The sequence below is a fragment of the Ranitomeya variabilis genome, chromosome 2, assembly GCF_051348905.1.
Source record: "Ranitomeya variabilis isolate aRanVar5 chromosome 2, aRanVar5.hap1, whole genome shotgun sequence".
In the NCBI taxonomy this organism is placed as follows: Eukaryota; Metazoa; Chordata; class Amphibia; order Anura; family Dendrobatidae; genus Ranitomeya; species Ranitomeya variabilis.
In genome coordinates, this window is record NC_135233.1 from 574,812,773 (window position 1) to 574,837,241 (window position 24,469).

Consider the following 24,469-nt stretch of genomic DNA (forward strand, 5'->3'; position numbering starts at 1 on the left):
ACAAAAAATAAGTACAAAAATATGCTAAACAAAATTATATAAAGCCAAGAGCCTCTTACTGCCAAAGATCGGTACGGAAATATTTTCTGCCCTGGATACTGTAGAAGGCATGCCCGATGTGATAACTGCAATACCATCAAAGAAGGAAGAATGTGGGGCAACAACAAAAATCGGGGCTTCCGAAGAACTCGCAGGTTTTCCAATGACCCGAACATGAAATCCCATAGAAAAGAAAAGCAGGCGTCCGAGGCAGCTGAGAAAATGTTTTGCGACATTTCTGAAAGAGATTTTACAAAAATATTCAAATATTTTATGATCTAGACAAAAAAAAAAAAAATGACAACTGCTTAAATCAGATTTTTATATTGCATGTGTTTTAAAATTTGGGGTCATTTTTTTGTGTAATTTTTCATGATCTTTAATTAAAAGAAAAATCATGAGAAATCTTGCAATATTTACACTGGCCACTGGGGCTATTCTACACTCACACCTTCTGGTCTTTGAGGAAATGCACATGTACATTAGCAGCAACAGACTGATTATGAAGCATCTAATGAGTGTGTGCAAAAGTCATTATGAAGAGAGAGGAGCAGGGTCAGCTGTGACATCACCTATTGTGAACGTTGGATCTCTTTACCGTATATTGAACGGGGGATTTACAATTCTCGAAAGGGTGTGCCCCTACAGAAAACTGTCAGCACTGGTTGGGGCACACACCCCATTGACAAGACCAAAGGTAGTGCCCAGTTGTAGTCATGATAAACATTGTACTTTTCAATTTTTAGAAGGCAGACAATGTTAATCATTTTTTACAAGTTTGTCCAACATTACCTTCTCCATCCTGTTATTGGCACCGCGCTGTCTTTTGGAGCGCAGCAAGTGACTATAAATGCAGTTAACCAGGCTGTGACAAGAACAGTCAAGAAAAGAACCATTCGGAATGGTAAAATGAACAGACCACATATTACCATCTGCAAAATAAGAAAAAGATTACAGAAATGTAAATTGGGATAACAATTTTATAACAATTTTTTTTTGTTTTGTTTTTTTATACTGTCCATAATGAGCATTTAGAGTATGTCAGCACAGATTTTTTTACGTGGTTTTGGCACGGATTACAAAATACTGATTTAAAAAAACATTTAATCAGTTTGAAACATTGTAAGAAATGCCATTTTTGTGAACATTATTAATAATGGACACTGAACAATAACATGGCACATACTGCACTTATGATTTTTTTTCTTTTTCTTTCTTCTTTTTTTTTTTTTTTAAACATTTTCCACAAGTTTATAGCAAAATGTGACTTTGCATGCAGTTTCTTTCAGGATTTTGGCAAAGATTTTTACAGTAAAATACACACAAAAAATTAAAAATACACACCAACTTGATACTACACCATATTATTACTAAAAAACACATAATAAACCATACTGAAAATGAGTAAAAAAATAAAAAATATAATCAAAACAGCACCTTCATAATCCGCGTCAAAAATTATTTGTCTTTTAACATCAGTTTTTAGAAGCGGATTTTTCAGCCAGAAAAAAAAAAAGATCTGTGTAAACATACGCTTAGCCAATGAATGGTTAATATATTGGTAGATCCCCCTAATTAGTAATCATTTCCCTCCAGCTTTAGTGTAGGAGTTACCTGATAATCATCTTTTCACTGGTGGTTTATTAACCTATACTCCATTCTGTCTTTTGAAACAGCGTTAAAAAAAATAAATAAATAAAAAAATTGCATGATGAGTGTGGCTACTGTGCAGCCGCTATGAACCCATTTCATAAAAATCACGGCCTTTGCATCATTAGAAATAAATTGTAAATGGTCCACTCATTGTTAATGGTTTCTGCAAAACCATGTAACCATTAAAGGGGTTTCTGTTGTGAATTTGGATTCTGGGCTCCCCCGGTGGCTACTGGTGGAATTGAACTGGTGTCTTCATCTTCTCTGTTCACCTGTTCCCATCAAGATGTGGGAGTCGCTATATAACCTTGCTGCTCTGTTAGTTGCTTGCCGGTCAACAATGTTATCAGAAGCCTCTCTGTGCTTGTTCCTGCTCCTAGACAACTACTAGATAAGTTGGACTCTTGTCCATGTTTGTTTTTGCATTTTTGTTCCAGTTCACAGCTGTAGTTTCGTTACTGTGTCTGGAAAGCTCTTGTGAACAGGAATTGCCACTCTGGTGTTATGAGTTAATGCCAGAGTTTTAAAGTAATTTCTGGATGGTGTTTTGATAGGGTTTTTAGCTGACCATGAAAGTGTCCTTTCTGTCTTCTGCTATGTAGTAAGTGGACCTCAAATTTGCTAAACCTATTTTCATACTACGTTTGTTATTTCATCTTGATTCACCGCCAATACATGTGGGGGGCCTCTGTCTCCTTTCGGGGTATTTCTCTAGAGGTGAGCTAGGACTAATATTTTCCTCTGCTAGCTTTATTTAGTCCTCCGGCTGGTGCTGGGCATCTAGAATCAACGTAGGCATGCTACCCGGCCACTGCTAGTTGTGCGTTCGGTTTAGTTCATGGTCAGCTCAGTTTCCATCTTCCAAGAGCTAGTTCCTATATATGCTGATGCTATGATCTCTTGCCATTGAGATCATGACAGGTTTCCTCATCACCGTAAAGGGATTTATAAACGCCCTCATTCATTGTTTGTTGCTTAGTTAACGGCCAACTCCGCAGTGGCTGAACTACTAGGCAAACAGCACCCTTCCCTATAGCCCTTGAAGGTCAGTAAATCCTGCCAGCTTCAGTGACTCTGATCCTCCGATGCTGCAGAGCTAAAGCTTGCACTATGGGATCAACATAGATCATCAGGAGAACACTGCTCCCCTGCCTCCAGATTTTACTTTTCGTGAGAATGAGATATGCTCCTGATGATTCACAATTAAGACCAGTGGCCCAACAATGCCAGTGGTCTGAACTGTCAATCATCAGGAGCACATCGCCCCCAGGAAAGAAAAAAATCAGAAGGCAGGGGAGCTGTGTGCTCCTGATGATCTATGTTGAAAACAACCTTTTAACAATAAAAAAGCTTATTTGGGTGACTTATACAACTTTATTTTTTTGTGATACAACAGATTTGTGACTGACGGACATTAGGTCTCATGGAGAGGGATGGATTAGTAACCATGTCATGGCCAGAGTTTGCAGGAGAGATACACACCCAGGTGAAGAAACACCTCATGCAGGGTGTTGGGTTGTAGGTCAAGCAGGGTCTCATCACGATAATCACAATTTTAGCATTTGAAAAAAAAATTAAAAAATGAAGGGGCTTTAATTACAAAGTGGCTTAGGGTTGAATAATTTTCAATAAAGAGTTATTCCAGGAAACATTCTTTAACTTACGTAATTCCGGTGCCAGAAGAGGCAGAAGCAATGGTAAGAATTGAGGCCATTTCCTAGCGCACAACATTTTAGGTAGGAAAAACTAAATAGAGTTCAAAGGACATGTACTTTAACGAGTTAGGCTTTTTAATTCTGCACAAAGCTTCTGGGAGAATGTCCGTTGGACAGATGAGACAAAAGGTGAGTTTTCCAGGACGTCCCTCCTGACAGCACCACCAGGAGGTTGTACTTCTTATCCTTGATATGGACAGGAAACACAGAAGGGGTTAAATAGCCCCTCCCCACCTCCACCCCTCAGTGTTTTTCCTGTCCCTGTCAGGGACAGACGCAGAGGAGAGTTGGCACGGCTTACCGTGCTGAAGATTCCAGTTAACCGATCGAGCAGGGCTCCCGGAGCGGCCTCATCCCTCTCCCGAGGGCTCTGAGCTGGCGGAGCAGAACTCCGCATGATAGCGCTGACACCGCTGGAGGTCCCTCAGCGCCGGTTGAGCTGTGCTCCCAACTCCGGTGCATCCCTCTTCAGAGGGCTCTGCACCTTTTTGCTGCACCCGGATACCGGCGGTGATCCTCCCAACACACGCCAGGGAGCGCGCTGGGTTGGGCCTGCGGGGAGTGCCTCGGATCGGTGCACAGTGGGTGTGCCGCATCATCGGAGCGTGCCACATCATCAGGGTGCGCCGCATCGCGGCGCCTCATCGGGGCACGCCGCATCACCGGGGCGCACCGCGCCGGCGAGTACGCCGCGTCTCTGAGGTGCGCCGCTTCAAGGACGCTGCAATCACCTATGGGCGGACTTCCGGTCGCGTTCTGGGGCAGCTCGTGGCCTCGGGGATGCCAGAAGTCGGCGTCGGGCTGTATCATACAGCTGGAAAATGAAATTCCCGCCCAGCAGCAGTGGGCGTTACAGAGACCCGCAGGGATCACCGGCAGCTGAGCTCGGAAGGAGGACGAATCAGATGATTTGAAGACAGGTAAGAGTTCCTATTCAATCACGAACATCTGACTGCGCACTGATCCTAGAGAGATGGAGGGTGCAGATCGTCCAGAGATCCTGTCCTCAGAGCTCGCCCCCGATCATGTAAGTTATACATAGGGGGTTAATATCACATATTACAACACAAGCTATAGGGCCTCTCTGTATCTATTGCAGGATAAGGAGGCTTCCAAGCGCCCAGCGTCAGGCCAAAAGCGCAGGACAAGTAAATGCCCTCTAAGCTCCAATAGGCTACCAGAGGGGCATAGGAAGAAAGTGTGTGATAAATGTATGGCAGGACTGCTTAAAGAACAGACTTCCCTTCTGGATAGTTTAAAAACTATGATCAAAGAGGAAGTACAATCCACAGTATCAGCGCTGTTGCCAGTCGAATCTCCCCACCCTAAGAGACCTAGGTGGGAGCAGGATCTTAGTTCAGAGGAAGGGGAGCTTTCAGCTTACTCCGTATCTGATTCCATGGAGGGAGAATGCTCTTCAAATATCCTCCCAGAGGAAAAGAAGAGATATCTATTTTCTTATGAACACACAGAGACATTACTACAGGCAGTCAGAGATACCATGAGGTTAGAGGACGCCACGGAACCCCTTACAGTCCAAGACGAGATGTTTGGGGGGCTCAGAGCTCGTAGAAGCAGAGTGTTTCCTGTAAATCGCCATATTCAAGAAATGATCTTGGAAGAATGGGGTGATGTAGGGAAAAAACTGATAGTCCCAAGAGATTTAAAATATCGTCTGCCCTTTGATCCAGAGGAGACCAAAATCTGGGAATCCGTTCCTAAAGTGGATATACCTGTAGCCAAGGTCTCAAAAAAGAGCGCCATCCCTTTTTGAGGATTCCTCGGGTCTCAAAGATCCTATGGACAAAAGATCTGAAGATCTCCTCAAGAAGGCCTGGGAAGCTTCTCCGCTATCATGAAGACCAATATTGCGGCCACCTCAGTTGCCAGGTCAATGTCTCTGTGGGTAGAAAAACTAGAGACCCAGATTAACAATAAAACGCCTAGAGACGAGATCCTAAAATCTTTACCATTCCTGAGGATAGCAACAGACTTTATGGCTGATGCTTCGGCAGAGTCAGTGCGGTTTGCTGCAAGAAACAATGCCTTATCTAATGCAGCAAGAAGAGCTCTATGGCTCAGATCATGGTCCGGTGATACACAGTCAAAAAATAAACTGTGTTCAATACCCTTCTCTGGCCTTCATGTCTTCGGTCCGGTATTGGACGAATTGCTTGAAAAAGCAGCAGATAAGAAAAAGGGTTTCCCGGAAGAAAAACCGAAAAACACGCCGTCCTTTCGTAGGTCTCGATTCCATCCCAGGCAAGACTATAGAGGGAAAGGGAAGGGCGGAAGATGGAGCTACCCGAAAGGTGGTAGAGGCAGGGGTGCCTTTCAGGACCAAAAATCAAAAAACAATAAACAATGACGCCAACCTAGTGGGTGGAAGGCTTCAGTACTTCCTACAGGGTTGGCAAAACATCACTCAGAACCCATGGATCCTAAGTTTGATAGAACGAGGGTACAAAACAGAGTTCAGCCAAACACCTCCCAAAAGATTTTGCCTAACTCAGACCCAGTCTTTATCAGTTCAGCAGAGGCTTCTAAAGGATATTCAAGAACTTATCCAGATAAAAGCCATCAATCCGGTACCCCATGCCCAGAGGTTCAGAGGACACTATTCGAGTCTATTCTCCATAAAAAAAACAAGCGGAGAATTCCGTACGATTATAAACCTGAATCCTTTAAATCGGTCCGTTGCTTACAAGCGATTCAAAATGGAATCCGTCAAATCTGCAATACCTCTGATCCAGAAAGGATCAGTAATGAGCACATTAGATCTAAAAAGTGCCTATTATCAGGTTCCCATCTCCGCCTCACACCAACAGTATCTCAGATTCACCATAAAAGATCAGGGCCAAATTCTACACTATCAGTTCACATGTCTGCCATTCGGCATCTCGTCTGCTCCCAGAGTATTCACCAAACTCATGGCAGAAGTGATGGCATTCTTAAGAGAAAAAGGGATACTCACCGTCCCTTATCTGGACGACATCCTACTCATAGCAGACTCTCCACAACAGATGCAAGAGAACTTAACAACTATTTCACTCCTGGAAAAGCTAGGATAGCTAATAAACTTCAAAAAGTCAAGCCTCAAACCCGAAACAAGAAAATCATTTCTTGGGGTAATCCTAGACTCAGTTCAGGAACATACGTACCTCCCACATCACAAGCAGGAGTCATTCAAAAAAGAAATCCAAAAAATACAAAAGCAGAAGCAAACATCCTTAAGAAAGGCCATGCGGGTATTGGGCTTGATGACCTCTTGCATTTCCAGCGTCCAGTGGAGCCAATATCACTCAAGACCCCTGCAGCAAGAGATCCTCTCACTTTGGGATGGCAGGGACGTAACCCTGGACAACAAAATACGATTATCCCTAGATACAAAAAGTTCACTGTCATGGTGGACCATAACAAAAAATCTCGAGAAAGGAAGGCCTTGGAGAAAATCTCCATGTGTAAACATCACTACAGATGCAAGTCACAGCGGCTGGGGAGCCCACATAGAAGAGATTTACTCCCAGGGGACTTGGCCTGAATCAGTACAGAGCAGGTCTTCAAATTACAGAGAACTCAGGGCAGTCTGGGCGACCTTAAAGGTATTCCAGGGAAAGTTAAAAGACCAACACATCCATGTCTTTTCAGACAACTCAACAACAGTAGCCTTTCTACTTCACCAAGGAGGTCCAAAGCATCGTCACTTACAAGTCCTATCAGACACAATATTCTCTTGGGCAGAACAGACAGATCAATAACGGCAGTGCACCTGAAGGGAACCAAAAACCAGGTAGCCGACTTCCTAAGCAGGCAGAAATTATGTCCTACAGAATGGTCCTTAAAGGGACTCTGTCACCTGAATTTGGAGGGAACAATTTTCAGCCATAGGGGCAGGGTTTTCGGGTGTTTGATTCACCCTTTCCTTACCCGCTGGCTGCATGCTGGCTGCAATATTGCAGCCAGCATGCAGCCAGCGGGTAAGGAAAGGGTGAATCAAACACCCGAAAACCCTGCCCCCATGGCTGAAAATTGTTCCCTCCAAATTCAGGTGACAGAGTCCCTTTAAACAAAGATCTTCCTCCAAATAACCCAACGTTGGGGCTTCCCGGAAGTGGATCTATTCGCCTCAGGGAAGAACGCAAAGACAGAAAGATTCTTCTCACTAAACCCAGGCCATCAGGAATAGATGCACTGGCTCATAACTGGGACATGAAGTTGGCTTACGCTTTTCCTCCATTGGCCCTAATACCGAGAGTATTGAGGAAGTTTCAGGAGAGCCAGACATCAGTTATCTTAATAGCCCCTTACTGGCCCAAAAGGAGCTGGTTTCCTCTACTAAAGAAGATGTCCTGGGAGGATCCAATCCATCTACCAGCGGTACCGGACCTTTTGTCTCAAGGGCCCCTAGTCCATCATGACCCGGGCCTACTACAGTTAGCAGCATGGATCCTGAAAAAGAGATCCTAAGATCAAAAGGCCTCTCGGAGCCAGTCATTGCTACTATTCAAAACAGTAGAAAACCAGTAACTGCCGCAATATACAGAAAGATATGGAAAAAGTTCTGCTCTCAGAGTACAGTTCCCGTATCGGTCTCTCACGGTCCAAATATTCCAAAAATTCTAGACTTTCTCCAGTCGGAGTTCGATAAAGGACTAAGGCCTAGTACACTGAAGGTACAGATCTCGGCCCTCAGTTCCTTCTATGACTTCCAGCTAGCCTCCCATCCATGGATAGTGAGGTTCGTCAAGGCCATTCAGAGATTTAGGCCTACAATTCGCAGTTCAGTGCCTCCCTGGGACCTAAACTTAGTGCTAAATGAACTTTGTAAGGAACCATATGAGCCATTAGCTCAAGTAGACCTGAGAGCCGTAACATTTAAGGTTCTCTTCCTAGTGGCAATAACGTCAGCGCGTCGCGTTGGTGAGATCCAATCTTTCTCTATTAAACATCCATACTTAAAGGTCCAGGATGACTGTATCATCCTTAAATTAAATCCCGGGTTCCTTCCTAAAGTGGTTTCAGACTTCCACAGAAGTCAAGAAATTGTTTTGCCTACATTCTGCCAGAACTTCAGTAATGACAAGGAGCGGTTTCTTCACGCTTTAGATGTAAAAAGGACAATTCTACACTACTTGGAGATCACAGACAGTTGGAGAATTGACTAACCTCTTCCTCCAGATGGCCGGAAAGAACAAAGGGAAAAAAGCATCCAAAGCTACTCTAGTAAGATGGATTAAATCTACCATCACGGCAGCCTATATCTCGGCAGGAAGAACTCCTCCAGAAAGCCTCAGGGCACATTCGTTGAGAGCAATCTCAGCCTCATGGGCAGAAAGCGCTGGGGCGTCTATGGACCAAATATGCAAAGCTGCGACATGGTAAATGTGACGGTAAATCAACAGACTACATTTGGGAGGAAAGTCCTCCAGGCTGTAATCCCACCCTAAAAATGAGGAGTTATTTGGTATTTCTCCTGGTGGTGCTGTCAGGAGGGACGTCCTGGAAAGTAGGAATTAGTCCTACCGGTAAGTATGTTTCCAGGAGTCCATCATGACAGCACCCCTTATATACCCTCCCTTGAGTTCCTCTCTGATATGTGATGTAAACATGTGTAGAAGGGAATTTCAATAAAATAGAGTTGCATCCATCCTGGTGTGGTACTTGAAAAAAATCACTGAGGGGTGGAGGTGGGGAGGGGCTATTTAACCTCTTCTGTGTTTCCTGTCCCTATCAAGGATAAGAAGGACAACCTCCTGGTGGTGCTGTCATGATGGACTCCTGGAAACAGTTACCGGTAGGACTAATTCCTACTTTTTGGCAAGGCACATCAGCTCTATGTTCACAAATGCTAAGATGAAGCCTAGAAAGAAAAGAACATTGGCGGCGATCCATCAAGACCGTCGATTGTCTCCTCCCTGTGTAATATCAAATGCATCTAGTACTGATCATAAAAATAATTCGATAAACCAAATAGATTGAAGGAGTAATAACTATAGACAGCATGAAACAGCAAGTTCCGCAATAAAGAGGATTCTCAAAATACATTCTTACGCGTATCTTGTCGATTAGAGTCAAGTTGATTTCATGGATGAAAGGGTTTGGAATCTGTGGTGGAATGAAGGATTTTTGCCTTGGCAGTAATGGTGTCCGATATTGCAGTACCATTCCACCTGCTAAAAAAAATTAAAATCACAACTTATTTAAACAGATAAAATTTTTTAAGATTATTGGAAAACTTTATTTCAGCACTAGAGTCTCATGCACACAAGAGTAGAAGATCTTTAAAAAATAGAAAAAGATCAGTTCACACCGGCTCTAGGCGGATTGAAGCACGGTACCAATAGGACCAAATGTAGAAAGGATATAGAAAAGATCCAGCTTCTTAGAATTTTCAAAAATGTATTAGAAAAAAAGATTTTTCGATAAAGCCAACACCATCATAGGGATATATCCACACTTGAAGTGTTTGCCATAGAGAACCTTTTTTTCTATGTTGAGAGGTGGAGACACCAGAAAGTGGCTTCGTGATCGTGACGCGTATTGGATGTACAATCTTGATCCCTGTAGTCGCAATGGGCTTAATATGAACTCTTGTTCCCCTATTAGGATAAACCTAAGTAATTAGTAATTTTTGCAAATTATAAGAAGCTGCATCTTTGCTATATCCTTTACATATAGGATCTTTACACAATCTCCGAGTCGTATGGAGACGGAATACGGCACTTATAGATTTCTAGAGGTATACATAAAATCATTTTATATTATATTGCAGCAAAACCCCTTTACCAAAAAAATAACCCATCTGTTTACCAGAACGGTTCTGCTAACTACAGACCGGTCTTGTAAGCTCATTTCTAAACTCCTGGAACGCTTGGCGCATTGTCGTCTAATCAGCTGTCTTTATGATAACTCTCTTATTACTATCCAGTTTCAGATCTACAGAAACTGAAGTTTCCAATGATCTAATAAATCTATTGCTCATCATTCCCTGTTGATTCTCCTGGATCTCCGACTCCTCGCTAGGCTCCACTCGATCAGCCTCAAGGTCACTGTTTTTTCTTTTTTCTGTTCTCCTTCTACATTTTTGACTACCCCTTCACTGTATTTTTGCTTTCTTTATCTTAATCTTCCTCTCCTCTACTGTCTAGGTTCCTCAGGGTTCATTCATAGATCTCCTCCTGTGAGTGAGAGAGTGTGAGAGTGAGAGTGAGAGTGAGTGAGAGAGCAGAAACAGTTGGACTGCAGAGCAAAGAGGGAGAAAGTGCACCAAGATGTGGCAGATTTTTGTGTGGACCGCCATTCTCAGGACCGGGGCAAAATGGCAGAGAATGCCCCAATAAAGGGCAGAAATACTAGACATTGAGGGCACTGTGGGACCGTATAGTATGGACCATCCCGAACGCAGGCTTAGCGACAGGCAAGGCTCAGAGACACCGATGCTGTAACAGTGTGTGCCCCCTGGATGACAAGCTGCTGAATAAACATGTTGAAGCAAAACCTGACTGTGACTCTTTATTCTTGGAATCGTCTGCAGAGGAAACTGTACCGTGTTGGGAATAACCTGATGGCATAGAGGAGCAGCACCAATGTACTTTAAAGGGACGGTGCCAGAGGGTGATACAGGGATTACTATCGGCCATGACTACTGCCTTGGCCCCCGACCCCTACACTAGCATAGCCAAAACGTACCACTATGGCCTGCAGCATCTCTAGACTTGTCTCCCATCGAGCAAAGCTGAGACGTCATAGGTCAGCAATTGCAAAGAAAGTTGCCAGCAGAGGATCCTCAAGATTTCCAAGCCAAAGTGAATTCAGTGCAGTAGTACATTTCTCAAAAAATCATTAATAACCTTATTGATAGCAGTTCAGGCTGTAAGTGCGGGGATTTCTGCACGTGGCGCTCATACTCCATACATCGAGATGTTTAAAAAAATGTTATTTCTATTTTTTCCATCATTTGCATATCATTAACATATTTATGGATCAACCCAGTCAGGAGACAACCAAAGTGCCCATGTACCACCTTTCCCAACCTAGACTAGGATTTCAAGCGTGGTTGTGTGTTAAATATTAATTAATTGAATGATTCTTAATCTCAATGCAGTACAGAGCACATTGCTTCTTGCTGACGTTACAAAAGCTATTTATATATAGGAGCTCAGAGCATAAGTCAACGCCTTATAAAGGGTAACACGTGGTCAGTAGAAATATATTATATATATATATATATACACATACATATACACACACACGTCTCTTAGGAGGGTGGGGGGTCTTTTTGTCACGTGGGACTGTCACCTCCTGCCTTTACCATCATTCTCCATGGACATCTAACAAGATACACAAGAAGGAAGCAACAGCTGTTAGCTGGCAGCCATCATGATAACCTTCAGACTTCACACAGACAGACGACTTTTGCCATCCAAACTTTGGGAAAGAGGAGTATCAAGTGCTGATATCTACACATGGACAATCTATTCGTAACTATTTCGTCTATTTTTATGTTTCACTGCAAAGTGATTTTTCTGTGGACAATTCAATAAATAACTACCTTTTTCATGAGAATATCATGACATTTTTCTTTAAGAGTAATGCACCTGGTGAATAGTCTTGATTAAATAAATGTGCAAAATAAGCATATTTAACATTGTGCAAGAAGATGGACATATTGCCCACCTTCCCCCTTGAAGAAACGAGTCTCATGGTGACGTAAACTGTGATGTACAATGTGCATTGTGACTTGTTGTCACATACAAACTCAATCCAGCACTTACCCTCTGTTTTAGGCTATTAAGTGAGCAAAAAAAATAAATAAAAAAAAAAAAAAAATCACACCCTGACACATTCGGCACACCCTGGTTTCTTAACTCGCTACCACTAGGGTTGAGCGAAACGGATCGGTCATTTTCATAAATCGCCGACTTTCGGCAAAGTCGGGTTTCATGAAACCCGACCCGATCCCAGTGTGGGATCTGCCATGCGGTCGGCGATCTTCTCGCCAAAGTCGCATTTCATATGACGCGTTCAGCGCCATTTCTCAGCCAATGAAGGAGGACGCAGAGTGTGGGCAGCATGATGACATAGCTCTCGGTCCCCACCATCTTAGAGAAGGGCATGACAGCGATTGGCTTGCTTTCTGTGGCGTCACAGGGGCTATAAAGGGGCGTGCACGCCGACCGCCATCTTACTGCTGCCGAGCTGAGCATAGGGAGAGGTTGCTGCCGCTTCGTCAGAAGCAGGGATAGTGTTAGGCAGGGTACATTAACCCCCAAACTGCTTGTGCTGTAGCGATTTCCACTGTCCAACACCACCTTTTCTTTGCAGGGACAGTGGAGGCTAGATTTTTCTTCATCAGCTCTGTAGCTTATTGGGCTGCCCTAGAAGGCTCCCTGATAGCTGCATTGCTGTTTGTACGCCGCTGTGCAAACCAACTGCTTTTTTAAAAGCACAAATCCTGTTGCTCCTTCCTTTCTGCACAGCTATCTTGTTTGTTTGTCCACACTTTTGTGTGCAGCAGTCCTTTTTATTGCTGCCTGCCATACTTTTCTGAGATTATTGTAGGGAGATACTAGTACATTGTAGTACAGTCCCTTTTTTTTTTGTTTTTTTATATATCTTCAAGCCACTTTCTGCAACCCTGAAACTGTGTAGTGTAAAACAGTGGGCCTGTATTTTTCTGCACTGTCCCACACCTAAAAAGGGATATTAATATTGGCCAACCTGTGCATCTGTCTGTGGTATCTGTCAGTCATTTTCTGCCACAGAAACTATACTGTCATACAGTGGGCCTGATTTATTCAGCACTCACCCACACATAAAAAGGGAGATTTATATTCACAACAAGTTAACATACACCTTCTACCTTGTTTTTCAGTACCATAAAACGGTTGTTAGTTTGGTTACATTTTCCCAAGAATGAGGAAGGCTGGTGGAAGAGGTCGTGGCCGTGGGCGGTCATTGCCATCTGGTAATGCTGATGGTGGTGGTGGTGGTGCTGGTGGAGCATCGGGTGGTAGAGGGAAAATCAAAATAGCACCCAAGTCTCGAGTTGTTGAGCCAGCGTAATCGTCCGGATACACAAGGCCTTGAACGCTACCTTTCCTGGGAGTAGGAAAACCGCTGTTAAAGCCGGAGCAGCAGGAAAAAGTTTTGGCTTTCCTTGCTGACTCTGCCTCTAGCTCTTTCGCCTCCTCTTCGGATAATTCAAAATTGAAAAGTAGCCAGTCGTCGGTGGATGCTCCCGGTCAAGAACAAGTTTATTCCTTGTGTCCTTCCCCCAAAACAGTGAAGGATGCGTCAGGTGACACAACAGGTTACTCCACAGAGCTCTTTACACATACCGTGCCTGGGTTAGAAAGGGAAATTGTTAACAGGCCATGCCCATTACAAGATGAATCGGACATGGAATGCACAGATGCACAGCCACAGCTAGATTATTATGCTGTTCCATTGACTCAGATCACTACATTGCCCTCGCAGTATACCAAGCCAGAATCTGACCCTGATGAGACTATGGTGCCCCGTCCCGAACACTATAGCACCAGCTTACACGGTGACACAGAGGAAGGTACACAGGACATAGAAGAGGAGGTGATCGATGACCCAGTTGTTGACCCCGACTGGCAGCCATTGGGGGAACAGGGTGCCACTGGCAGTAGCTCTGAAGCGGAGGAGGAGCCGCAGCAGGCATCAACATCGCAACAGCTTTCATCTGGCAGGCCCGTATCTGGCCAAAAACGTGTGTCAAAACCAAAAACAGTTGTAGGACAGTGTGGCCATCCGGTTAAAGTAGCACAGTGTGCAATGCCTGAAAAGGTATTCGATAGTAGGAAGAGTGCAGTCTGGCACTTTTTTAACCAAGATCCGAATGATCAGCGCAAAGTGATCTGTAAGAAATGCTCAAGGACCTTTAGCAGAGATCAGAATGTCAAAAATTTAAATACAACTTGCATGCGTACATTTAACCGCCATGCACTTGCAAGCCTGGACTAACTACCAAACGTCCCGTAACGTTGTTGCACCCGCTCACAATGAAGCTAGTCAGCAACGTAACATTCCTTCCCTCACTGTAAGTCCACCGTTTACGACACCACCTGCAGCAAATGTGCAGGTATCGTAGCAAGGCCAAAGCAGTCAGGGAATCAACAGGTTCTTGGTAGGAAACACTGTATGTAGGCCAACAGCAAGAATACCATCACCAACCCTCTCTCAATCTGCCATGTCCACCACCACCCCCGCTAGTTCCACCATATGCAGCTCTCCAGTCCAGCTCACCCTACAAGAGACTCTCATTAGGAAAAGGCAGTATTCAGCCTCTCATCCGCGTACACAGGGTTTGAACACCCACATTGCTAGACTAATCTCGTTAGAGATGATGCCCTACCGGTTGGTTGAAAGCGAAGCTTTCAAAGCCCTGATGGCCTACGCAGTACCATGCTATGACCTACCCAGTCGACACTTCTTTGCGAGGAAAGCCATCCCAGCCCTCCACCAGCATGTGAAAGACCGCATTGTCCATGCACTCAGGCAATCTGTCAGTAGAAAAGAGCACCTCACAACAGATGCATGGACCAGTAGGCATGGCCAGGGACATTACGTGTCCATCAAGGCACACTGGGTTAATGTGGTGGATGCAGAGTCCACAGGGGACAGCCCCAGTGGGACAGTTCTGCCTAGCCCACGGTCTAGGAAACAGTTGGCTGTAAGCGTTCGCCACCCCTCCTCCTCCTCCTCCTCCTCCTCCAGCAGAAGCGAGAGCTCGTCCACAGACCGCAGTCGCACGACCAATCCATCCGCAGCTCACAGTGTTGCACACGAGGTGTCCCATTATGGAACAGCTTGTGGTAAGCGTCAGCAGGCTGTGTTGGAAATGAAGTGTTTGGGCGACAACAGACACACTGCGGAAGTTCTGGCCGAGTTCTTGCAGCAAGAAACTCAGTCATGGCTGGGCACTGTACATCTTGAGGCAGCCAAGGTAGTCAGTGATAACGGAAGGAATTTTATGGCTGCTATAGCCCTTTCACAACTAAAACACATTCCTTGCCTGGCTCACACCTTGAACCTGGTGGTGCAGTGCTTCCTGAAAAGTTATCCAGGGTTACCCGCCTTGCTCCTGAAGGTGCGAAGACTTTGCTCGCACATCCGCCGTTCGCCCATACACTCCAGCCGTATGCAGAACCATCAGCGATCTTTGCAGCTTCCCCAGCACCGCCTAATAATCGACGTTGCAACAAGGTGGAACTCCACACTGCACATGCTTCAGAGGCTGTGCGAACAGAGGCGTGCTGTTATGTATTTGTGGGAGGATACACATACATGGGCAGGCAGTTGGATGGCAGACATGGAGTTGTCAGGTGTGCAGTGGTCAAAGCTACAAGACCTGTGTCAAGTCCTTCAGTGTTTTGAGTAATGCACACGCCTGGTTAGTGCAGACGATGCCATCATAAGAATGAGCATCCCCCTAATGCGTCTGCTGATGCAAAGTTTGACGCACATTAAGGAGCAGGCGTCTGCAGCCGAGGACGAGGGAAGCCTTGATGACAGTCAGCCATTGTCTGCTCAGGGAAGTCTCCTGGACGAGGTGGCGGACGAAGAGGAGGAGGACGAGGAGGATGATGGGGATGAATATTTATGGGAGGAGGAAGCTTCTCAGGGGGCAATAGAAACTGGTGGCATTGCAAGGTCAGGTACAGGGTTATTGAGGGAGACAAGTGATGTTGATTTGCCAGAAAGTGCTCCTCAACCCAGCACAAGCAGTGACTTGTTACCTGGAACATTGGCCCACATGGCGGATTATGCCTTACGTATCCTAAAAAGGGACCCCCGCATTATCAAAATGATGACCGATGACGATTACTGGTTGGCCTGCCTCCTGGATCCACGCTATAAAGGGAAATTGCAAAATATCATGCCACATGAGAACCTTGAGCAAATATTGGCTACTAAACAAGCAACTCTTGTAGACCGCTTGGTTCAGGCATTCCCAGCACACAGCGGCGGTGATGGTTCTCACACGAGCTGCAGGGGGCAACATGGCAGAGGTGTTAGAGGTGCACAAATCAGAAGTGGCGTTGGACAGAGGGGTTTTATGACCAGGTTGTGGAGTGATTTCGCAATGACCGCAGACACGACAGGTACTGCAGCATCAATTCAAAGTGACAGGAGACATCATTTGTCCTGTATGGTTACTAACTATTTTTCATCCCTTATCGATGTTCTCCCTCACACGTCATTCCCATTTGATTACTGGGCATCCAAAATAGACACCTGGCCTGAATTGGCAGAATATGCATTACAGGAGCTTGCTTGCCCAGCTGCTAGTGTGCTATCAGAAAGAGTATTCAGTGCTGCTGGTTCAATACTGACCGAAAAAAAAGGACTCGTCTGGCTACCCAAAATGTTAATGATCTAACCTTCATTAACCCCTTCATGACTGTGGGATTTTCCGTTTTTCCGTATTCGTTTTTCACTCCCCTCCTTCCCAGAGCCATAACTTTTTTTATTTTTCCGTCAATTTGGCCATGTTAGAGCTTATTTTTTGCGGGACGAGTTGTACTTTTGAACGACATCATTGGTTTTACCATGCTGTGTACTAGAAAACGGGAAAAAAAATTCCAAGTGCGGTGAAATTGCAAAAAAAGTGCAATCCCACACTTGTTTTTTGCTTGGCTTTTTTGCTAGGTTCACTAAATGCTACAACTGACCTGCTATTATGATTCTCCAGGTCATTACAAGTTCATAGACACCTAACATGACTAGGTTATTTTTTACTTAAGTGGTGAAAAAAAAATTCCAAACTTTGCTAAAAAAAAAATAAAAAAAAAAAAATTGTGCCATTTTCCGATACTCGTAGCGTCTCCATTTTTCATGATCTGGGGTCGGTTGAGGGCTTATTTTTTGCGTGCCGAGCTGGCGTTTTTAATGATACCATTTTGGTGCAGATACGTTCTTTTGATCGCCCGTTATTGCATTTTAATGCAATGTCACGGCGACCAAAAAAACGTAATTCTGGCGTTTCGATTTATTTTCTCATTACGCCGTTTAGCGATCAGGTTAATGCTTTTTTTTTTATTGATAGATCGGGCGATTCTGAACGCGGCGATACCAAATATGTGTAGATTTGATTTTTTTTTTTAATTGATTTATTTTGATTGGGGCGAAAGGGGGGTGATTTAAACTTATGTTTTTTTTATTTTTTTCACATTTTTTTTAACTTTTTTTTTTTTTTTTACTTTTGCCATGCTTCAATAGCCTCCATGGGAGGCTAGAAGCAGGCACAACTCGATCGCCTCTGCTACATAACAGCGATCATCAGATCGCTGCTATGCAGCAGAAAATCAGGTGTGCTGTGAGCGCCGACCACAGGGTGGCGCTCACAGCTACCGGCGATCAGTAACCATAGAGGTCTCAAGGACCTCTATGGTTACAACACTGAAGCATCGCCGACCCCCGATCATGGACGGGGGGTCGGCGATGACGTCATTTCCGGCCGCCCGGCCGGATGCGGTAGTTAAATGCCGCTGTCTGCGTTTGACAGCGGCATTTAACTAGTTAATAGCGGCGGGTAAATCGCGATTTCACCCGCCGCTATTGCGGGCACATGTCAGCTGTTCAAAACAGCTGACATGTCCCGGCTTTGATGCGGGCTCACCGCGGAGCCCTGCATCAAAGCAGAGGACCTGACGTCGGACGTACTATCCCGTCCGACGTCAGGAAGGGGTTAAAATGAACCAATCATGAATTTCTAATTATTGTGCCCCACCTTTCCCTGCTGACACCTAGCTTTCCTGTAAAAAGGTCTTACTTTTGTGTCTCGTCTTACTAACTGCTCCAGTTTCTCCTTTTGCAGCTGCTGTATGTCCACCATATGCCATTTTTACACCTCCCTAAATGGGCTGATTTGGCCCACGGGGCCGTGGTCACCACTTTGCGCAAGCACCCGTACGAGTGCCGTTTGCCTGGACAGGTGGGTGTGCCCACTTTTGGGCGACGGCACTGGCACAGGGTCCCTCATAGTACAATGAAGTGTCTCTGGCGGTGGTGATGCACACCCAACGTCAGACACACCGTTGTAACATGAGGGGCCCTGGGCCTGTACCGCCGGCCACGAGAGAGTGTCCCCCCCCCAGCTCAAACAGTGATCTACCACTTGCAAAATTACCTCTCACTGCTCCACCACTGTTTAGTCTGTGCTGTTAAATCCTTCAATGGCACTGCCAATAACAATTTCTTGACATGATTGATGAGAGTAAAAATATTCAGGGGCCCTGCCCTACATTTACACCAGTTAATACTTTGCGCCAACTACCACTGTCTGCAAGTCAGCAGAGGAGCCCACCCCTGTACCTAGGTATGCCACCTGTTTATTTGTGAAATTTTTTTGTGGCAACACATTAAGCTCATTTTATAATTTTGGCCTACTAACTGTGTCAGACACTCCTTACAGTTGTCCTCCACTGAACAAAGCTAGGCCGCCTGCGTACTCCTGTAACCGATTTTTAACTGCATTTTGCCTATTACTTTTTTGGCCCTACTAACTGTGTCTGCCCCTCGGTGCAATCGGCCTCCGCTGACCACACCAATGGTGCCTGTGTACCCCTGTAGCCTATTTAAAACTGCATAGAGCCTGCTTTTTTATTTTAGGCCTAGGAAGTCTGTCTGCGGTCCCTCCTTGCAATAGTCCTCCGCTGACCACACCAATGCTGCCTGTGTACCCCTGTAAACAATTTAAAACTGCATAGAGCCAACTTTTTTATTTAACACATACTACCTTTGTCTGTCTGAGCCACTCAATACCGCTGTCCTCCACTGAAAAAGCTGAGCTTCAATCTTCAGGCTTTCGGCCTGTATTTAGAATTTTAAACTGCATTTGGCCGACTAGTTTGGGTGGGCCTAGTAACGTTGTCTGCCTCTCCTGGGTTTTCTCCTGTTTGGTTTTCCTGAGCTTCAATCTTCAGGCTTTCGACCTACATTTTAAATATTAAACTGTATTTGGCCTACTCGTTTGTTTGGGCCCTAGTAATGTTTCTGCTGCCCCTTGCTTGTCTCCTCCACTGAATAAAGCTGAGCTTCAATCTTCAGGCTTTCGGCCTAGATCAGATATTAAACTGCAGTAGGCCTACTAGTTTGGTTGGGGCCTACTAACGGTGTCTGCCGCGCCTTGGTGTTCTCCTGAGCTTGAATCTTTAGGCTTTCGGCCTGTATTTAGAATTTTAAACTGCATTTGGGCTACTAGTTTGGGTGGGCCTACTAACTGTCTGCCGCTCCTTGCTGTTCTCCTCCACTGAACAAAGCAGTGCCGCCTGTTTTCTACTGTTACCAATTTTGAACTGCATTTAGCCTACTTACTTATTTGGGCCTACTCACTGTGTCAGCCTCTCATTACAGTTGTCCTCCACTGAACAAAGCAATGCCGCCTGGTTAGTCCTGTTACCAATTTTGAACTGCATTTAGCCCACTTTATTATTTGGGCCTATATCTGTGTTTCCTCCTCATCCTGCCCATTGCCCAGCCACTGCTAGATGAGTCTGCTGGTACATTGACCCAGACCACTACATTTCCCTTGCACGCTACACAGCCAGAATCTGACCCTGCTGAAAGTCAGGTTCCCCTTCCCGCATACTATACCACCTTACACGGGGACAAAGAGGAAGGTGCAGATGAAAGTGCAGGTTCCTTCATCAGGTGGGGGGCATACTCGTTGGCGACGTCACTGGCACAGGGCCCCTCATAGTATGCAAAAGTGTCGCTGCCGGTGGGAGGCGCCCCCGCCATCAAACACACCGCCGTACTTTGAGGGGCCCTGTGCCAGTGCCAATGCGAATGAGTGGGTCCCCCCTGCTTGCTCAGGATCACAGCACTTGCAAAGTTGAAATACTTACCTCTCCCTGCTCCACCGCCGTGACGTAGTCAACGTTTCCTGGGCCCACTAAAACTTGAACCAGCACTACCCCCCACAACTTTAGCCAAATGACCCCCAATTTCCAATGCCTAACTATTATTATAAAGTTAATTAAGATTGACAAGCTTCAGTAACAAGAATGGATGTTTTTGCCATTAAAATGGGCACTGTAGGTGTTTTCCTGGCCTCCACTCACTGCCGACTATGCTTCCCCATTGACTTGCATTGGGTTTCGTGTTTCGGTCGATCCCCAACTTTTCGCGATAATCGGCCAATTGCACTCGACTCGACTTTTAAGAAAGTCAGGTTTCGCGAAACCCGACTTGATCTTAAAAAGTGAAAGTCGCTCAACCCTAGCTACCACCAAACACACGGGGTGAGGAGTAGAGATGAGCGGTGTTCGAGTCGAACTGTTCGCCAATTTCAAATTCGAGCTGTTTTGGGCGGTGTTCGAGTCGTTCGACGAACCCGAACAATTTGCTTAAAATTCGGCTGTTCGAGTTTCTGTTCGATAACTGTTCGTTCACCAAAAGCCTAGCTTGATTTGCACATTAAAACTGTTTATCGTTGTTAATGGACTGTTTCAGTGTATAGTGGGCGGGGGGGGATAGATCTGTGCTGAAAAAACGCCGATCTCCATTTTTTTTTTTTCTTTCCCGCATTTACAGAGGGGCGGTGCAGTCTCTCAGCCTATCAGCAGTGCGCACACACAGCAATGTGCATGTGATGCAGACAAGCAAGGGCATGTGTCATTGGCTGTGTATGTCACATGTCACTCCTTGCCCAATGAGAACCAGCCATTTGCCCCATCGTCACCATTTCCTCACTGCTGCAGTTTAGTGTTAGACGGCACCGCTGCTGCTGTGGGCGCTATACAGTCAGAGTCTTTTTTTGCCAGCGAATTTTCTGAGAGATAGGTTTAGGGAGTCAGGAGTTGGGACTAGTTGTAATATCAGCCCTTTTCAGGGTAGGTTACAGCAGTTCAAAACCCTGTTTGCCAGGCAGGTCTGAGCCAGTGCTGTGCAAGTGTTAGGCCATGTGCACACGTTCAGTATTTTTCGCGTTTTTTTCGCGTTTTTTCACTAAAAAAAAAGCGAAAAAAACGCTAACATATGCCTCCTATTATTTACAGTGTATTCCGCATTTTTTGTGCAAATGTAGCCTTTTTTTCCGCAAAAAAATCGCATCGCGGAAAAAAAAGCAACATGTTCATTAAAATGCGGAATTGCGGGGATTCCGCACACCTAGGAGTGCATTGATCTGCTTACTTCCCGCATGGGGCTGTGCACACCTTGCGGGAAGTAAGCAGATTATGTGCGGTTGGTACCCAGGGTGGAGGAAAGGAGACTCTCCTCCACGGACTGGGCACCATATAATTGGTCAAAAAAAAATAATTAAAATAAAAAAAATAATGATATACTCACCTTCGATGGCCCCCGGAGTCTTCCCGCCTCTCTGGTGCATGCTGCCGCTTTGGTTCCTATAGCTGGTGTGCGGTGAAGGACCTGCGATGACGTCACTGTCTTGTGATTGGTCGCGAGATCGGTCATGTGACCGCTCACGTAACCGCAAGGTCATCGAAGGTCCTGAACCACACCATCTATAGGAACGGACGCTGCTGAGGATATCGGCTGTCTGCAGAGGGTGAGTATAACCATTTTTTAAATTTTTTTTTATTATTTTTAAACATTCTATCTTTTACTATTGATGCTGCATAGGCAGCATCTATAGTAAAAAGTGGGTCACACTTGTCAAACACTATGTTTGACAAGTGTGACCAACCTGTCAGTCAGTTTTCCAAGTGATGCTACAGATCGCTTGGAAAACTTTAGCATTCTGCAAGCTAATTATGCTTGCAGAATGCTAAAAAAAACCGCGAAAAAAATGGAAAAAAAAAACGCAAAAAAAAAAAAAATATGCGGATTTCTTGCAGAAAATTTCCGGTTTTATTCAGGAAATTTCTTCAAGAAATTCTGACGTGTGCACATACCCTTAGTCACAGCATTTGGTGTAATCTAGCTCAGCCATTCCTTTTGGACTAGTAGCATTGTCTGATAGTCATCTGAGTAGCCCGACTGTGAAGCTAGCTACACCGCCTGTGTATCTCTATTTTCACTGCATCTAATCCAGTTGATAGTTTTGGGCCTAGTACCAAAGTTTGGCCACTCAGTTCTGCTTGGTATTCATCCATCGGTTGTTGTGCCAACAACTTCAGATACAGAGTTGCCAATTAAGCACTAAAATGAGTGGCAAAAGGCCTGCTGCTGGTGGAAAGGGGAATAGGCGTGTTGGAAAGGGAAAGAAAAGGTTGTGTCCGTGGGGTAGTTGGTAAAGCAACAGTAACATCTGCAGAAGAAAGACCATCTTCCAGCCAAAGTAAGATGTCTACTTCTTTTCGTGGACAATCTGATATGATCCCTTTCTTGCGACCATCGCTACAAGCATGGCCAAAAATTCCAGATGAGGCACAAAAACAGCAGGTGCTTGAACGGATATCAAGTGCTCGTTCAAGTGGGCTCTCCGCCATGTCAACTTCAACATCACAACTACTCCAGTCCTCATAGTTGTCACCCCAATCGCACTTGCTTCCTCACAGCTCCCAAGTCTCCAGCTGCCCGTCTGAGCATGGGGTAGCACACATGGTTGAGTCTGTAGAGATGTTTACGCATACTATAGCCTGGGAATCAGAGGTCTGCTCCAGAGCTTCTGTGAATCCAGATGAGGAAATGATCTGCACTGATGCCAAGAATCTTTGTGAGTCGGATCCAGGCCCAGATGAAGAAGGTTCTGAGCATAATGTAGACCCTCGTTCCCAAACTGTAACTCCTGTTGGTGGAGACAATGAGGAAGATGATGATGAGACTCAGATACCTGATTGGAACGAAAACTTGACTTCGGTCAGGGCAGGAAGAGGTTGGCTCTGAGGACGACGGGTGTGAGAACACACGGGATGATGATGACGAGGTTGTAGACCCCACTTACTGTCAACCCCCAGTCCGCCAGTCCATGAGGTCAGCAGAGGAGGATGCTAGTGACGAGTCTGACAACGGGGTAACGGTGCGCCTTCCTGGACAGAGACGGAGTACTGGAAGCACGTCAACAACTGCATCCTCAACCCCAATTGTGCCTCAGACCAGAAGTCGTGGTGGCTCTTCAGGTCGCACGGACTCTAAGCCTTGCATAGCCTGGGCATTTTTTGACATCGCAAAGGATGACCCAATTCATGTTGTCTGTAAGATCTGTCAACAAAATCTCAGTAGAGGCCAAAAAAATCACTAGCTTGAGTACTTCATGCATGAACCGTCACATGGATATGAGGCATAAGTTGCAGTGGGAAGCTCACTGTGCTACAATGCGGCCTAGTGGGCCGGGTCAACCACCGTCTGCCCCATCAAGTGCATCCGCGTCCTCTTCAACCTCTGTGACTGGGGACAGCAGTTGCACATGGTTTTGGAAGCAGACCTTCCACCTCTTTACCCGCAACAGCCAGTGTGATTGGCAGGTCGTCAGGACATTTGCAAGTGGAAACACCTGCTGGTGTTGAGCGCTCCCCGACATCGACACCACATTTTGATCAAGGCAACATAACATCTCCGCCTGCACCTTCCTCACAGACCAGCAGTTTGCCGGGGACACCATACTCAACTCCGTCTAAGCACGGCAGCCAGCCTTCAGATGTGGACAAGTAAAAGACCATTTCCTCCTAGCCATGACAAAGCTAAGAGGTTGAATTTCTCCATCTGCAAGCTGTTGGCTACAGAAATGCTGCCTTTCTGCCTGGTGGACACAGAGGATTTTCGAGACCTTATGTCCGTCGCAGTGCCCCAGTACCAGATGCCCAGTCGCCACTACTTCTCAAAGAAAGCTGAGCCTGCGCTACACCAGCATGTCGCACACAACATCACCGCTTCCTTGAGAAACTGTGAGTGACAGGGTGCATTTCACCACAGACACTTGGACGAGTAGACATGGACAGGGGCGTTACATATCGGTGACTGGGCACTGGGTAACTACGGCGACATCAGGAGAAGGGGCTGCTGTCCAAGTCTTGCCGTCCCCACGAGTTGCTCGTCTATCCTCTGTATCTAGAAGTTCCTCCACTGCTTCTGCCTCCTCAACTTCCTCTCGGTCCTCCACCTGCACCCAAAGCCTGTCTGGTAAT

The 24,469-nt window shown here is 45.6% G+C and overlaps 1 protein-coding gene across 1 annotated transcript in view; it reads right to left on the bottom strand.

The window, feature by feature from the left end:
• LPCAT2 (lysophosphatidylcholine acyltransferase 2) overlaps nt 1–24,469 on the bottom strand; it is an 86,998-nt gene that overhangs the window by 49,433 nt on the left and 13,096 nt on the right. The window contains exons 2-4 of the mRNA XM_077288260.1: nt 9,459–9,580; nt 832–971; nt 60–277 (exon numbers count right to left, since the gene is read on the bottom strand). Of these exons, the coding sequence (XP_077144375.1) occupies nt 60–277; nt 832–971; nt 9,459–9,572 (472 nt within the window). The 5' untranslated portion in view covers nt 9,573–9,580. The remainder of the gene's footprint in view (nt 1–59; nt 278–831; nt 972–9,458; nt 9,581–24,469) is intronic.